Below are 13,852 nucleotides of genomic sequence, written 5' to 3' on the forward strand. Positions count from 1 at the left end.
TTGCCGGTGATTCTTGGGTGATTCTAGGGGATTTTGCACTGATTCGGTGTTGCTGTGTTTCCGGTGTTTCAGGGAGGATTCATGCGTGTCTTTGAACCCCGGCTCCCTCGTTTTTTTTTGTCATGCATCCTGGGGTTACGTGGTTGTTCTTGCATATTGTGTTCGTGTATGCTTTTCTGTAATGCTCAGGATACCATAAGATGATTATGATAACTCAATTCCTTTCCAGTAGAATAGACCTGAATAGCCCTAAGTTCCAATCGCCAGGAGAAGTTGTGGCGACAATGGAAGTTCGGTCGATCTTGCAGGTCACGTGACATGCCTCCCCAGATCAGATCATTGGAGCTGATGAGAGTGATCTCTATCCGCCTCATCTCCCTTCAATCCTTTACCTACGCGACCAGGACTGAATTATCCGATTCTTTCCGGTCTAATACCATTTCCTAACCGATCAATTGCGTTTCCTGCAATATCTCTCAAGATGGACCGCAGCCTGGACGAGATCATCGCTGAAGACACGGTAAGGCACCAGGAGTGAATCAGCGAAGCCTTGTCACCGACCCTATACTAACAGCCACCATTGCAGCGCAACCCCAGTCGCCCCTCTGGTGGCCGCCGCAACAACAACCCGGGCCGTCGCCGTGACCGTGATGGCGTTAGAAAGGTACTTGACCTGAAACTGCGGCTCTGCTCCGACGACATCTATGCTAACTTCGTTGATATCTAGGTCCGCCCTCCTCTTCCTACTGCGAATTCTCCTCTTACCCCGTGAAGTCGTGGCCAGTCCTGGATTGTCAGAGACTCGTTCGCGAACACTCCACGGCAAAACACATGGAATAGAACTTTGCACGGTACCTCTTCTGACTTGGAGCTAACATTCCGTCTTTCGAATAACAACAGCCATACACTCAAGACCGCGTTGACTTGAACCTGTGATTATAACCCCCCGGATAGTGAGATGTGGAAAATACTGATGAGTCTGTTATCTAGCGACTGGGTTCATGATAAGTTCGACGATGACCGATGTATGTTTCTTGTCCGCGACGTTATTGGAGTTTCTCTAACAGCTTTTATAGCCCGCCCTTCCCATGTCTCCCGCCGAGGTCGTGATGGACCCGGCTCTGACCGGTATGAAACCTGCCCACCTCAACTTGCTCGACCATGCTAATCGAATAATTAGCACCTCCACATTGACCAAAGTCCGTGTGGAAAACCTCCACTACGACATCACCCAGGCCGACCTTGAGGTGAGTCTTCGAGCCAGGTTATACCCAGCATATAAAACAGTTCTAACAAGTTTAACCGCTCAGGATCTCTTCGGCCGCATTGGACCCGTTTCTGACCTCTCTCTTTCTTACGACCGCGCTGGACGCTCCGAGGGTGTCGCTCACATCACATACGCCCGCCTGAAGGATGCGCACACCTCAATCCAAGAGTTCGACGGTGCCAATGCCAAGGGCCAGCCAATTCGTCTTTCCCTCGTTCCCGGCCGCCGAGAGCGCAACCCATTCGATAGTGTGCAGCACCCCAAGTCCAGCCTCTTTGACCGCGTGGAGCGTCCCCGTGATGGCCGCAGCTTGAGCCCCCGATCCGACGACGAGGGTGGCCGACGCCGTCGTGGTGGTGGCCGTCACCGCAGCGATGTCACCAAGCCTGCCCCTGAACACATTGACCGCTATGTCCCCGGCGAGCGCTCTCAGCGCTCCGGACGTTCCCCTCGTCGGAATGGAGGAGGCCGACGTAACGGGCGGGAACCCCGCTCTCAACCCACCGATGGATCGAACCGTCGCTCGAACGCTCGCCCTCGCAAGACCCAGGAAGAGCTGGACCAAGAGATGGAGGACTACTGGGGTACTGCCGGTGGCGGCGACCAAGAGGCTGCCCCCGTTCAGGATGCCCCCCAGCAAGCTGCTCCGGCTACCAGCGCACCTGTCGCCGACCACGATATCGACATGATCGAGTAAATGTCACCATTCCAACTTACCGGGGGATATGGTTCATGCCTACCGTTTGGTTATTCGAAGCCTTCATCACCAACATCCCATCAACCTTTTCAAGGTAACCGAGATCACTCGACGTTGTTTCCACTCTTCCTTCTGCCGTCAATGTTTGTACGGACCCGGCCTAGAATTCTGTACTTTACTTAACCACGAAATTGTAATTTGGGTTCTTTCGCACATCCGGCTTGTTCTTGTTGTTCTTGCTTTTTCCTTTCTATCCCATGCGCGGGCGAAATGGGAGGTCTCAAATATCTTATGGCTATTTCCACGCTAGAGACCAGAATGCACATCTATACATCAAGCTTTTGCTCTAGGCACCTCGCATACATTTTGCATTTCTACGTTCATACATGTACATCGAAACATGGAATTCGTTCGCGTCGAGTGTCAAAACTCAGGACATGGATCGGCACAGATCGATAAGAATAAACTAGTCAAAAAGCCGCCGCCAGTTATGGATAATGAAGCCAGCAAAGGCTAGGGAAGACATGAGCTCCCGTAATTTCTTCTGTACACTGTAACAAAGATGATGGTGATGACGGGCAGTCCCCACATCACCTCCACAAGCCGTAAGGCTCGCGGCACGCTTTCCAGAGCTTGACGGTACCATCCTCACTACCAGTTCCGTAGAGTTTTCCATCAGGCGAGAAGCTAACCGACCAAATAGGTCCATGGTGACCCTTTTGAACCTCTGCAAAAGAAAATAAGATTAGCACAAATCAACATCCCAAAGCGACACGCAAAAGAAAGAAAAAGAAACATACCAAGCTCTTCATCCGTGTTCAAATCATAAACCCGCGCCCAGGTATCATTAGCACTACCAGTCACAAGCCGCGCAGACTCGCTATTGACAGCAGCACTCGCAACATCATACCCAAAATCAACCTTCTTAAGCAACCGCCCAGGCTGCACCCCATCAAACAGATAAACGCTCTTCCCAGCAGCAACAGTCAAAATACCAGAGTCATTAGGCCGCGTTGCAAGACTATTCAACTCGCACGTCCCAATTGGCCCGTCAACTGCATGCTCCACAACAGGATGGCGGGATCGCAAATCCCACCAGCGGATCTTGCGGTCCTCCGCGGCCGTTGTGACGACATTGTAGTCCTGGTTCCAGACAATGGACTTGATCGTGCCGCCGTGCACGCCGGCTCCGATCTCGTAGCTTGCTACCCCGTTCTCGGTTGCCGGGTTTGCGTTTGAAGGCGGGAGTGGTGGTGTCGAGGCGTTGCTGCCCGGACTACCACCGCCGCTGCTGCGCGTTAGATCGAAGATTCGGAGTTTCTTCTCTGCGCCGCCTGTTGCTAGGACTTGTGGGTTGGCTTGGATTGGGAATGCTACTGCTCGCACGATGTGTGCGTGTTGCAGAGTGTGCAGGCATTCGCCTGTGTAGGTATCCCAGACTTTGCTGGTGGTGGGAAGAGGGTGGGTTAGTATATGGTGTGTTTTGGGGATTGTTTGGGGTGGCTTACGCTGAGAAGTCGGCTGCTGCTGTGGCTGAGATGGCTGCGTCGGCTGAGAGTCTGGCTTGCCATACTGCGCCTTTGTGGCCGAGGAATGTCCCAATCCTGGACTCTGATTAGTTGGTGGGGTTTTTGGAGGTATCATGCAGCGTACCAGTCGCCGGTTATGCCATCCCGGAGCATAGGGTTATTATCTAGAATAGGTTAGTCATGGCGGCAGTGGTTGGCATTTGGTAATGTTCCATACCTTTGCACGAGGATATAAAGTAGTACTGTTCATCTTCGACAGTTGAAGAGAAGCTCAAATGCGTCACTGGACGAGAGTGTCCGTGGCAAGTCAGAGGGACTACCTTGGGGATATCTGTGGCAGACAGTCAGTAAAATACAAGGAAGCCGATGTTGATATTAATCAACGCACACCACTCACCGGAAGTCATTTCGTTGGTGTGGAGACAGGTCCCCGTAGGTTTCAGTGGTTTTGATGTTAGGTATTACAGGGCCAATCACAGATCAGATTCACGATGCGCGTTAGCTTCAAAAACCGAGTGACTGATATCAAGTACAGGTCCAGGAGGAAGACCCAGAGAAGGTTGGATATGTCTTAAGGAAAGTACATAAGAGATTCGTCACGTTCGTCAAGTCATCAGACGTGGGGTCGAGGTGCAGAAAGGATCGAAGAAGAGTGAGAATAGTGAGATATGAGGCTTCCAGACACCTCAAAAGGAGAGCAGGCCCTGGGAAACAGCAAGAACAGCTTGGTAGATGTAGATGGAATATCGAATTTCAATTTCCAACAATAACGGGCAATCCCCATTAGGTAAGGCGCTAGTCCCAGTCGGGTATAATTGAAGTAACACGTGAGGCGTATAGTTGGACGACTTAACCTCGTCTCTGAGCGTCTATGGAGTGGAAATTATATGTTGCGCTTGCATTGGATGCGCACTGTGATGGCTCAGCCGCTTTCACCGCTAATTCACTCGCATTGGGCACGGTCATGGATAAGCAGCTAAACCTCCTTGTTGTGGCGTAGTGGACTCGAGGACCCGATGGGCCCTGGGTTGGGCCACTTAAATACTCTGCTAGCTTCGAGCCAAAGGAGTCACTACGTAGAACCAGGCAAAGCAGATATAGGGCTCCATACAAGACACTATTAATAATCTCAATGCCAACTTGATAAGCTCTCGGCGTTCTAGCAGGTTCCTATGGCGCTACCGCCCACGTGATATGATGCTTTGGCGGGGATCGCCCCAGAACGACTAAAGGACAACAACGGGGAGCTTAAGTGACTGCTGATTCTGTGATACCCTCAAAAGATTCTTACTCGAATTTCTACCTCTTTCTCCATTCTACCCCCCAAGTCACATGTATGCCTGATTTCAAGCTCTCGGCAACCCTTGAAGGCCACGGCGATGATGTAAGGCTCCTGATCCCGGCGTCTGGCTCTGCCATTGATCGCGCATTCAATCCACGCAAAGTACTCACATTCATTTGATTTTGATATAGGTTCGCGCGGTGGTCTTCCCAAACCCCAATGTCGTCCTCTCCGCTTCTCGAGATGCCACAGTTCGGCTCTGGAAGCTCGTTGCGACTCCTCCCCCCGCATACGATTACACGATCGCTGCACATGGCACAGCCTTCATCAACAGCTTAGCCTATGTTCCTCCCACATCTCAATACCCCGAAGGCCTTGTTCTTTCTGCTGGACAAGATTCCATAATTGAAGCCAGACAGCCGGGCAAAGGCGCCGAGGACGATGCCGATGCTATGCTTCTAGGCCACGGCCATAATGTTTGTGCTCTAGACGTATCCCCGAACGGTAATTGGGTTGTCAGCGGTAGCTGGGATTCAACTGCACGTCTGTGGAAGGTTGGCAAGTGGGAGTGTGAAACTGTGCTGGAAGGACACGAGGCAAGCGTCTGGGCTGTGCTTGCCTACGACGATAACACAATCATCACAGGTACATTGGTCTTACGCAGCTTTTTGGGAGTCTCATACTGACATTGTTATAGGCTGCGCTGATAAAATGATTCGCATATTCAATACCTCAGGAGCTCTCCTCGGGAGCGTACAGAACTCCAACGACGTTGTTCGGGCCTTGTGCAAGCTTCCAGCGTCGAACCCCACAGGTGCCCAATTTGCATCGGCTAGCAATGATGGCATCATTCGTCTCTACACTCTGGAAGGTCAACTCGTCGCATCTCTTCATGGTCATGAGAGCTTCATCTACTCGCTTGCTGCGCTCCCGTCGGGTGAACTGGTGAGCTCAAGTGAAGATCGCACCGTGAAGATTTGGAGCGGGACTCAATGCGTGCAAACCATCACCCATCCTGCGATCTCGGTGTGGAGTGTTGCAGCCTGCAGTCAGACGGGTGATATCGTCACTGGTGCTAGTGACCGCATTGCCCGTGTCTTCAGCCGAAGCCCAGACCGCTACGCAGCCCCGGAGGCTGTAAATCTTTTTGATCAGGCTGTTAAGGAGTCATCTATCCCAGCGCAGCAGGTTGGCCAGATTAATAAGGAAGAGCTACCGGGCCCAAAGTTCCTTAAAGAAAAGTCTGGCACCAAAGATGGTCAAGTTCAGATGATCAGAGAGAATGATGGCAGTGTCACCGCCCACACCTGGTCATCCGCATCACAAGAGTGGATTGCGGTTGGAACGGTGGTGGACTCAGCTGGAAGCAGTGGTCGGAAGACCGAATACCATGGACAGGATTATGACTACGTCTTTGATGTCGATATTGAGGATGGCAAGCCTCCGTTGAAGCTACCATACAATGCCTCGCAGAACCCATACGAGGCTGCCACTAAGTTTATTGGAGATAACGAGCTTCCTATGACCTACCTCGACCAGGTTGCAAACTTCATCACCCAGAACACCCAAGGCGCCACGATTGGACAATCAGCCCAGGAATCAGAAGGTTCCGACCCTTGGGGATCCGACCGACGATACCGCCCTGGTGACGCATCAGCTGCTGAAGAATCCCAACCCCCTGCTCCCGAGCCGCGACCCAAGGTGCTCCCGCAGAAGACTTACCTCTCGATTCGCTCAGCAAACCTCAAAGTAATTACGAAGAAGCTGCAGGAGTTGAACGACAAACTCGTTTCCGATGGATCAAAGGATACGGCCTTGAGCCCCTCAGAGGTGGAAACCGTTGTCGCCATGTGCGGTCAATTGGAATCATCCCAGCAGCTTAAGGACTCACCCGAGGTCGAGTCTGGGATACCGTTGATTCTCAAGATTGTTACTACCTGGCCTGCCGCCAACCGACTCCCTGGACTTGATATTCTTCGTCTCCTAGCAGCCGCTTCACCGCTCACAGCAGCGGCCGAGTACGCGGACGAGAACGTTGTGTCAGCGGTCATCTCCAGCGGTGTCTTTGAATCTCCCCTTAATGTCAACAATGCCATGCTTGCCATGCGAACATTTGCAAACCTGTTCGAGACCCCTGCTGGCCGCGAACTAGCCATGAGCTCCTTTGATCAGATCCTGGCTGGAGTCAAGTCGGCCCTGGTCAACAGCGGAGCCTCGCCAAACCGCAACCTCATCATCGCCATCACGACGCTGTACATCAACTTTGCGGTTTACCTTGTCTCTGAGGGCAGGAATCATACCCCAGAATCGGCTGAACGAGGTCTCATCCTTCTCGAGGAACTGAACAAGATTTTTGCCGGAGAGAAGGATTCCGAAGCGGTCTACCGAGCACTCGTTTCGCTCGGCACACTTGTCGCCGCTCTCGGAGAGGAAGTCAAGACTGCCGCCAAGGAAATCTACGAGATTGAAGGTGTGCTCGCCAGACTCTCAGCATCCGGTCCAGGAAGGGAACCCCGCATCAAGGGTATCATTGGCGAGATTCGGGAGACACTCTAAGAGCGGGATGTCTTACAAGCATTCAATGCATGTGTGCATAGATGAGAGATACATTACTTCCTAACGACGACAACGCAATTCCAAGGAAATCAATTATCACGTATCATTTCATTCTATTCCATTCCATTTCATTTCAGTAGTAGTCCTACATCCTACTAACAACCCGTAACCGTAATAACCTGAAACTTACAACTTCCCCTCAGCATCAACCCCGACCTCCAAAACCTGCTCAACACCCTGATACCCCGGCAAATCAAGCCCATACTTGTCAGCTAGTCCCCTCGTCAAAAACCTCCCCCCAATAAAATGCCGTCCCTGATAAAACTGCACACAAGGCTTCGGCGCAGTCAAACTAATAAGCGAAGCAGGCATGAACTTCGCACCGGGACCCTCCTTCGGCGGCCCACTCTGGATATCCCACGAACTGGGCGCATCAACACTTAGCACGGGCACGCTGGCTGATTCAATTTGTGAGACTATATCACCGAATGGTTCGCGGAGTGGTCCGCCGAAGGAGAAGCCGAAGATTGAATCGACTAGGAAGTCTGTTTGCTGCAGGGCTGGGGAGAAGTCGGTTATGAATGGGATGGACAGGTTTTGGAGTTGGATTTTCAGGCGCTGGGGTTAGGTTTTGTTAGATTTGGGGTTTAGGGTTTGGTGAACCGATTGGAATGGATTCGACGTACTTGGTAGAGTTCGTTTTTGCCTTGTTTTGGGTAGTACACTGATGGGCTGTAGCCAAAGTGTGCTAGGTGGCGCGCTGCTACGAGACCATCTCCTCCTGTGGGAGTGTTAGATTGTGGATTATGGGTTTGATATCGGGCTTTGGGTGTGTATAGAAGTAGGCTTACCATTGTTACCTGGCCCGCAGACGACCAGGATGTTTTTGCCTGCGCTTGGAGGGTGGACTTTCCATACTAATTGCTCATGCATCAGTACATTGATTGGTGTGGTTTGAGCTTGTTGGAGCTTACCGGCTTGCGCGACAGAGAGCCCTGCTAGTTCCATCAACTGGTCTAGAGACCAGCCACCGACCTCCATCAGGTCTTTGTCCAGAGCAGCAGCATCCTTAGATGAGATTGCCTGGTTGGAGATAGAGCCGTGAGCTTCTATGTGTTGGTTGTATGCCTATCAAATGACTATACCTTCAACGACATTGTTGCTGATTTACTGTAACGCCGAATATGTGTAGGAAGACAGATCCGCTTAAATGTACAGCGGAACATACAATTATGATGACGAAGAAGTCAGCGCCCAAATCAATCAAGTGAAACAGTTAAAGAGAGAGAAAGCATGCATCACCTCATAAGTAGATCTACAGGTCTTCACATTACATCACCACGCTAATCCACATTAGGCCAACCCGGAACAACTATTCCTCCGGGACATCAAGAACTTTTGCGGACATCGCGACCAAAAGAACTGTCTCGCGCGCTCATTGCAAAAGAAACGCATATCCAACACAATGGTTCTCCGGATCAGACTTGCCCGCTTTGGCAACAAGCACAACCCTTTCTACAACATCGTCGTCGCACAGGCCCGGTACGTGCCCATATTTTCCTCCCCTGTCAACGGCCGAGTATCCCGATCCACACCGCCAGCGCAAGACTGCAGCATTGCCAGGTGGAATACAATCAGGATATACCATGGAAACACCGTCAAGAATTATAATTGACTCTTGTTTGAACAGCTCCGCCCGTGGCGCCAAGCCCCTCGAAGTCATCGGCACCTACAACCCCATCCCGAAGCGTCCCACGAACTTGTACAATGAGAATGCCAATGCTCGCCCATACAAGGAGGTAGCTCTCGACCGCTCGCGCGCACAGTACTGGCTCGGTGTTGGGGCGCAGCCTAGTGATCCTGTCTGGAAGCTGTTGGGCATGGTAAGCCAGATTCCACTCTTTCAAAGCGGTGACGGGTGTTCGAGGATGATGAGTATACACGGCTCTTGCTATTGTCGGTTCCATCATTCTCAGGTCATACCGTTCCACCCGATCACGCCGTCATTCTTAGGTGTTGGACGGGTGCTAACTATGAATGTGTTCTTTTAGGGTGGCCTCGTGGTTCCTAAACCTACTACCTTCCACAAGGCCTGATTTCTCGATGTGTGTGTGACTGTTCAAGGGGGTCTGACAGGGTACCGCTGTCACCCTGAGTCCCTTGCCGTTGTTCGAGTCATATCTAGCTTTCTCGCATTCTTAGGGCTTCGGCCGAGCGGGGCCGTTAGGACATGGGAAGATCGTTCACCTGGGAGGAATCAGGGGACTAGTGGTTAGAGGGTCAGCTCTCTGTTTGATTTTGATTTTGATTGTGTTGGCATTTTTGGCGTTTATTGAGTTGCCTGGGAACGTCTCTGTATATTATGGCAGCCTAGCTGCGTTGGCTCTAAATCGAGCATGAAATTCTACAACTTCACTGTCAGGAATGTGATACTCAACATGGCATGACTATTTTGTGCTCCGTACTCCCCTACCTCGGTATCTACTAGGCACCGACCTGGTACCTATTTAGCTAGCGGCTTAGCAAGTGTAATAAGCCTCAGGGTACGCGTAGACCAAGGTTTAAAGTGCGGTATTTACGCCAGGTCAGCCCAAGACATTCCCATAAGAAATCTTAATGTAGAGTAGATGCAGTTCTGTTGACGCGCTTATGACCGCTCCAGGCACTAAGATCAGCCAAGCGATGGCTTCTCTCCACGGCCCAACCATACGAGACATCGCCCCCTCGATAACGTCGAGTCATTTCCCCGTGGCAGCCAATCCCATGTGTTGCCAGGGTTCACCCCGTGGCAATTGGTCCGCTGTGGAGGATCGTCGAGTTTTGACTTTCTTTGGACCTGACTTGTAGATTCTGGTTTGGACGGGATATGCAAGTGCGTTATTGTCTTATAAAGTGCTTGACGTATAGGCTTGATTTATAGGCTTGATTTATAGGCAGGGATGTAATAGAGGCTGACCTATGTACAGTATGTATTCATGCTTTGCTTTGTTCCCGGTAGATACCCCTGTATAGTATATCTTCGATAGAGCCCCAAGCGTGTAGAGCTGGGGGCAAGCCACATGGAACATTCAAACATGCATACATTCTAGAAAAGCAGTGACTCCATCTACTAAGGTCCACTACTAAGGGAACTATAAAGGGAAACAGCTTCACATTCCATTCGGGACACGCACTTGGATCTCTGCAAGCGGACAAGTTACAGGGTCACGTTGTAAAACGGTGACAACGTACTGTCATCTACTCTGTGGTACTTATGGTAGTATGGGGATCTACGTAGTACCCAATGTACTCCCATTGTCACATACCGGTTCCCCAATGAGTCGCGTCGTGAGAGCAGATCCATGGATCTGGCACCTGTGGACTGCACTCGACCGTTCCGGACTCTTTTCTCTCCCCCCCCCTTCTTCCTCCCCCTGCTCCCTCCCCCCCTCTTGCATTCTCCATCCATCTTTATTCTCTGTCGCCTTGTCGCATTACAATACCCGATCTGATATTTCGACCTATCTGCATCGCACTTCTTGTCGCATTCACTCTGCGCGCGACTCATCGCGACATTTCCAACTCGCGACTCCGATTCATCTCTCTCAGCTGGGGTCGCGATAAAGGCGAAAAAAAATTCGAAACTTCAACACTCGTGGAGGGATGAGCGGCAGCTCTAGCCAGTCCACTCGTACGAGTCCAGGCTCTTTTGGAACCACACAGCTGACAGAGTCCGTGTCTTCTGGTTCGTCGCCACCACAGCAGTCTCTCTCTTCGGCGCCTTCAACGGCTCAGCATGCGATGTCGACCGACGTGTATAGCCCGAATGCGTCGCAAGCGCCCTCTTTGAACAACACTTTCTCCTACCCTTTCTCCCCGATCGGTACCTCGGCTTCGTTCGATAACAACATGCGCTTGGGCGATACCGACCGTAACCTCCAGGGCCTGAACGGCCTAGGTCGCAGTGGAGGCGCGATTTTGATGCGCAAACTGCCCCGAAACACCAGTCGCGAAGCCCTGCGCAGTATGCTGCTGTTCGCCAAGGAACTAGTGGATGCCGACTTTGTGACCTTGGACTTGCCGGAGGATGACGGGTTCTTAACCGCGATCGCGCGATTCCATACTTTGCCGGCCGCCGAGGAAGCCAGAGCCCTGCTCAATGGCAAGCCTAACTCCAAGAACGACGCCAACATGATTGTTGAAATGTACCCGGGCCCGATGGGATCGGCTCTATCCAACGCGCGTCGCAATACGATCGATCACACCGCGAGCCGTGCATTGCTGGGTGGTGTTCCCTCGAATGGACCCCTGGCGCGTCAATCTTCGCGTTTCAACAACACCTTCCAGAGTTTGGAGAGAATTTCGGCCGGCAACCCCAACCAAGTCATTGGTGAGGGGCTTCCCCAAACCTCTGAATCTGGCTCGCGCATGCATAGCCTCTTCTCCCCACATTCTCCGATCGGAAACGGCATCGATAACCTCCCACGCATAACCGGGAAGTCTATGATCGATGAGGATCCAGACGAGGAGACTGGCGAGTTGTTGAAGGATCCAGTGGGTTACGCGGAGAATGGGCACTCCGTTGCGCCTTCCCGCCGTTCTACGAACCCTCAAATTCCGACCGGTCGCTTTGCCAACCTGTCTCTCTCAACCAACATGTCCTCTCCTCCTCTGCCGAACTACTCCGGAGGTGTGGGACAGCGCATGGGCGGTGGAGCGCCAGCATCTGCCTACCCGAACCAAGGCCATGGTTTCCCCTACAGCGCCCAGCATACACCGCGACACAGCCTTCCTGCTGCCAACCCGAATGATCTCAACCCTCCCTGCAACACGCTGTACGTGGGTAACTTGCCCCCGGACACATCGGAGGAAGAGCTCAAGGCGCTCTTCTCGAAGCAACGTGGATACAAGCGACTCTGTTTCCGAAACAAGCAGAATGGTCCCATGTGCTTTGTCGAATTCGACGAGGTTGCCATGGCCAGCAAGGCGCTCAATGAGCTGTACGGTTACAAGCTGTCAAACAGCGTCAAAACCGGCATCCGTCTCAGTTTCTCCAAGAACCCCTTGGGTGTGCGCTCTGGTCAGCCCGGCAGCATGAGCTCGTCCAATTCAATCTCTGGACAGGGCGCATCGTCTGGAGGTAGTAGCTTAGGCGGCATGCACAACAACATGTTCTCAGCTGTCAATGGACCTCCTCCTGGCCTAGCAGCACCTCCGGGCCTCGGTATGGCCTTGCCCACACCCATGCGCAATGGCAATAACATGCACACCCCAAACCCGCATGCTGGCTTGATGAGCAATGGTTCATATAATCCCAACTCGGGCCTGGGAATCCGAAACGGAGCCAATTCCATGATGATGTCCCCGCCACCTCCTGGAAGTGCCGGCAGCAACAATGGGCCAAATCTGAACGGCTATAATTCCTTCTACCCCGATTACATGATGGGTCGTTAAGACCAAGCATTATATTGAGATAATGTCCGGCATGTTTGAACGAATTGGGGTATCTGGCGCATTGGTGATTCCTTTCATTTCGTGAGCTAGATCAGCATTCGGCGGCTGCATAACTCTCGGGAGTATTGTTTCGGATTTGCTTTTCTGATTTCTTTCTTTTTCTTGATTTTCCCCCTTTCTGGCTTTTGCTTCTTATTGCATGGGAACCCGGGCGCTCTTACATTCCTTATTTGTCTTCATTCATTTCATTGGGAGGATTGCATTTCAGGTCATTGCCACACTTGTATTCTTATTTGGTCGGTGCGAGGCGCTCGAGTAGCGCGTTTGTTTCTGCCACTTTCGTTTCGTCCACACCATACCCTAGTTTTCTTGCTGAATTTGTCTTTATCTCGCTCATCTTGGGTTGGATCTGTCTGACCAGGATGTCTCCGAGCTGTTATCTATTTTATTTGACGTGATTCCCCCTGTTTTGTTTTCATCTATCCCTGGATCTTTTTCGATGCATCGTCGTGCGAGGATCGGAATGGATTTTGCTGATTTACCCTGCAATGCGTTCTATTTCTATGCAAGTATGAAAAAGAAGGGTCTTATGTGGCTTTCTTTAGCTCTCTTTCTAATATCTCTCTACTCAATGGCATGAGCTATGGAAGGACATGACATCGGCTTACGTTGACTACATACTGTCCCCGGCGTTGGTTATGATATTTTTTTGCGATTTCTCTCTTAGCGGTGGATGTCTTGCTCACGTTGATCTTTGATGCATTCTCGACGGCTCTTGCACAGTCATTCGCTTTTGATTACCCATGCTCTTTGCGGGATATGAAGATATCATGGGCAGTCACGTTGTCTATGTTTGTTTACCCGTCTTGCTTGGTGGTATGATATTGATAAGTTTGCTTCGATGTCGATGTACTTCATACAATGAACTGGTTTCCAGCAATGGCCAATAATAATAAAAAAGCAGGCATATACCTCTAGTATGTACTGTCTAGTCTCTTGATCGGAGCTTCGCGTGGAGACGGTCACGTGATAACACTACCGAAAAGTTTCTTCTCACCAAACACTCCCCGTGCTGTCCGACTTCCCAT

General features: G+C 51.4%; 6 protein-coding genes across 6 annotated transcripts; 4 read left to right on the forward strand and 2 right to left on the reverse strand.

Moving 5' to 3' along the window:
• Window positions 1-481: 481 nt before the first annotated feature.
• On the forward strand, window positions 482-1,964 carry PENARI_c002G02175 (putative RNA binding protein; the record flags this gene model as incomplete). The annotated part of the gene is made up of 7 exons (XM_022627286.1): window positions 482-520; window positions 587-664; window positions 728-768; window positions 991-1,025; window positions 1,077-1,128; window positions 1,181-1,247; window positions 1,311-1,964. The coding sequence occupies 7 exons, from the start codon at window positions 482-484 to the stop codon at window positions 1,962-1,964; spliced, it is 966 nt and encodes a 321-aa protein (XP_022492985.1).
• Window positions 1,965-2,554: 590 nt separating this feature from the next.
• On the reverse strand, window positions 2,555-3,900 carry PENARI_c002G00965 (WD40 repeat domain-containing protein; the record flags this gene model as incomplete). The annotated part of the gene is made up of 6 exons (XM_022627199.1): window positions 2,555-2,691; window positions 2,765-3,408; window positions 3,473-3,568; window positions 3,618-3,657; window positions 3,711-3,824; window positions 3,891-3,900. 6 exons carry the CDS (start codon window positions 3,898-3,900, stop codon window positions 2,555-2,557), a joined length of 1,041 nt encoding a protein of 346 aa, XP_022492194.1.
• A 929-nt stretch (window positions 3,901-4,829) lies between these two features.
• On the forward strand, window positions 4,830-7,331 carry PENARI_c002G09034 (WD repeat PLAP family protein; the record flags this gene model as incomplete). The annotated part of the gene is made up of 3 exons (XM_022627772.1): window positions 4,830-4,877; window positions 4,967-5,420; window positions 5,473-7,331. The coding sequence occupies 3 exons, from the start codon at window positions 4,830-4,832 to the stop codon at window positions 7,329-7,331; spliced, it is 2,361 nt and encodes a 786-aa protein (XP_022492393.1).
• A 186-nt stretch (window positions 7,332-7,517) lies between these two features.
• On the reverse strand, window positions 7,518-8,488 carry PENARI_c002G03305 (NADHX epimerase; the record flags this gene model as incomplete). The annotated part of the gene is made up of 5 exons (XM_022627357.1): window positions 7,518-7,949; window positions 8,018-8,112; window positions 8,183-8,248; window positions 8,306-8,414; window positions 8,477-8,488. The coding sequence occupies 5 exons, from the start codon at window positions 8,486-8,488 to the stop codon at window positions 7,518-7,520; spliced, it is 714 nt and encodes a 237-aa protein (XP_022492815.1).
• Window positions 8,489-8,796: 308 nt separating this feature from the next.
• PENARI_c002G01638 (mitochondrial 37S ribosomal protein bS16m) lies at window positions 8,797-9,427 on the forward strand (the record flags this gene model as incomplete). Its single annotated transcript, XM_022627243.1, has 3 exons — window positions 8,797-8,873; window positions 9,022-9,214; window positions 9,383-9,427. The coding sequence occupies 3 exons, from the start codon at window positions 8,797-8,799 to the stop codon at window positions 9,425-9,427; spliced, it is 315 nt and encodes a 104-aa protein (XP_022492884.1).
• A 1,546-nt stretch (window positions 9,428-10,973) lies between these two features.
• Window positions 10,974-12,764, forward strand: PENARI_c002G08224 (uncharacterized protein; the record flags this gene model as incomplete). Its single annotated transcript, XM_022627709.1, has 1 exon — window positions 10,974-12,764. The coding sequence occupies one exon, from the start codon at window positions 10,974-10,976 to the stop codon at window positions 12,762-12,764; it is 1,791 nt and encodes a 596-aa protein (XP_022492719.1).
• Window positions 12,765-13,852: the final 1,088 nt, after the last annotated feature.

This window comes from Penicillium arizonense (genome assembly GCF_001773325.1).
Source record: "Penicillium arizonense strain CBS 141311 chromosome Unknown PENARI_contig002, whole genome shotgun sequence".
Classification (NCBI taxonomy): Eukaryota; Fungi; Ascomycota; class Eurotiomycetes; order Eurotiales; family Aspergillaceae; genus Penicillium; species Penicillium arizonense.